At 31.8% G+C, this 2,069-nt stretch overlaps 1 protein-coding gene across 1 annotated transcript; it reads right to left on the bottom strand.

Moving 5' to 3' along the window:
- Window positions 1-285: 285 nt before the first annotated feature.
- Window positions 286-1,705, bottom strand: LOC124893562 (mitogen-activated protein kinase kinase 6-like). The gene is made up of 3 exons (XM_047404532.1): window positions 1,202-1,705; window positions 1,000-1,084; window positions 286-516 (listed from the first exon to the last, which is right to left on the bottom strand). The coding sequence occupies exons 1-3, from the start codon at window positions 1,273-1,275 to the stop codon at window positions 301-303; spliced, it is 375 nt and encodes a 124-aa protein (XP_047260488.1). The 5' UTR covers window positions 1,276-1,705; the 3' UTR covers window positions 286-300.
- Window positions 1,706-2,069: the final 364 nt, after the last annotated feature.

Here is a 2,069-nt window from a genome sequence, read left to right as displayed (position 1 = left end):
ATTCTGAAAACTAGAGTTGATTTCTCAAATAGTCACTCGACTAATTGTTATTACTAGTTATTATCTCGTGAAATCACTTTCTTTGTTGAAAAATAATTGGAATAAAGAAGAAAACTGATTTTCTGAGATAATAACAATTAGTTGAGTGATCGGAGAAATCGATCCCTGAAAACTACAACTCGAACATATAAAGCTTGTTCTTCTACAACTCATCTATGGAGGATCATTACCATAGCCACTATTACGTGAAATTGATATTTATAGTGAGTAATGCCACATAGTATTGCACTCTTCTTGGTCCTAAATATATGCAAATATCAATAACAAATTAAATTGAGAGAAAAGAGGAACACAAAGTATCTTTGCTTGGTGAGTACTAACCTTCAGAGCAAACAATGTTCCAACCCATTTATGACGAACAAGTTGAACAACACCACCGCTTCCCTTTCCAATGACTTTGATGGTTTCAAGGTCTTCCAATGAAAACTGAAGATCTATCTCCTTAGTTTCTGATGGCTGTGAATATTACACACAAAATATTGAAACTTTGTATCAGATCATACAAATGCCAACAGCAAATCTTGAATTAACCTAAATTCAAGAATATATCTGCTCACTAATTAAACAATTAATCTTAGATTGAACCTAAATTCAATTTGACAAAATAACAAAAATATCTGCAAATTTACAAAAGCTAACAAATTGAAGTTTCCAAAGTGCGACTAGAGCTCAATAAAGTATAAACAAATGAAAATGATCTGCTTAACTTAAAATGGAAATAACAATGAAGACACCTCAGGCTGGTTTCAATAACTGAAACTAACTGCAACACGCAAACCTAAACTATAACAAAATGTGGAAACTGGAAAAAAAACGAAAGGGCTTTACGCCGCGCAAATCCGGATTAATCAAGCTCCCATGCAGGTACAGGACATCAAATAGAAACAAAAAAAAATAAAAAAGAATCACAAGTAGATCAGGTAAAGTGAAAAATCTAACCAGAGAATCATTCTCTTCAGAAATCAGTCTGAGTCCTTTCTGGTTCAAAAGCAAATCGCCATCATGAAACGTTCCACTTGCAGTCCTAAATTATAAACAATAAGAAGCAAAAGCATCAATTATCACTTTTTTTACTAAAAAAAAAAACGGCCTTCTTTTTTGGTTTGTAGATTTGAGTGAATGAGTAAGAAAGGTAGTTTACAGGAAGCTGGAAATGGGAGTATCTTGAGCAGGTACAGAGAGCTTAAGTTGCTTCAATGGCTTCGCCGTCTTCATAATTTTGATCCCTCCTAGGGTTTGTAAGGGAAGTGCAGAACTTCAGATTTTGAAATGTGAAACGGACCGCCCAAATAACCACTGATTTTCAAAATCAGACTATAGTGTCAACAAAGTATATTCTATTACTGACAAGTTCGAATTTTTATGCTGTAGATCCTTTTTTTTAAAAAAAAAATTATTCTTTAAACGAACTGGCAAAAAAATAATCCTGAATGTTGAAAATAAATGAAAATGTCCTGTCTTTACTATGGTTGGAAAATAACTTTGAATTATTTATAAGACAAAAATGCCCCCCGGCATTATCAAACAGCCCAATCGTGCCCAAGTATCAATTTATTACTCCCTTCATCCCAAATTACTCATCTCAAATTTTCTAATTTGATTTTTCATTTTACTTGTTCTTTTTTATTAATCAAGAAGAGACAATTTTCTTTTTCATGTTTTAGCCATTGTATTAATTACTTTTTCTTCAAATTAAAATGTAAATATCATTTAATAGGGATACTATAGTAAACTAGACATGTTATTAATTATTTTTCTTAATAAATATGTCATCTCAATTTTGGACGGAAGGAATATATAATATTGTGTTTTCTCCTTGCGGAAAAAATATAACCTTTTTTCTTCAAATTGTTGAGCTTTTTGTCTTACAAAGTATGAAAATATAAAAATCACCTAGTTGTTATTACTCCTACTAAGTGGGAGAGTGATTTCTTTTCATTTCCGTCTAATTTTTGGATAGCATAGTTCTTCGATATAGTTACTCGATACAACATGTACTAATGCAGCCC

The sequence above is a fragment of the Capsicum annuum genome, unplaced genomic scaffold (genome assembly GCF_002878395.1).
Source record: "Capsicum annuum cultivar UCD-10X-F1 unplaced genomic scaffold, UCD10Xv1.1 ctg6166, whole genome shotgun sequence".
NCBI classification, from domain to species: Eukaryota; Viridiplantae; Streptophyta; class Magnoliopsida; order Solanales; family Solanaceae; genus Capsicum; species Capsicum annuum.
Note: the sequence above shows the minus strand (reverse complement) of the source record. Positions and strands in the feature narration are given on the sequence as shown.

What these genes read in the sequence shown, in the direction of transcription:
- LOC124893562 (XM_047404532.1), bottom strand. Translation starts at nt 1,275, where the DNA reads ATGAAGACGGCGAAGCCATTGAAGCAACTTAAGCTCTCTGTACCTGCT. An exon ending in ACTCCCATTTCCAGCTTCCT is followed by an intron (nt 1,085 to 1,201) that starts GTAAACTACCTT and finishes TTTATAATTTAG; the next exon opens with GACTGCAAGTGGAACGTTTC. An exon ending in CTGAAGAGAATGATTCTCTG is followed by an intron (nt 517 to 999) that starts GTTAGATTTTTC and finishes TAATATTCACAG; the next exon opens with CCATCAGAAACTAAGGAGAT.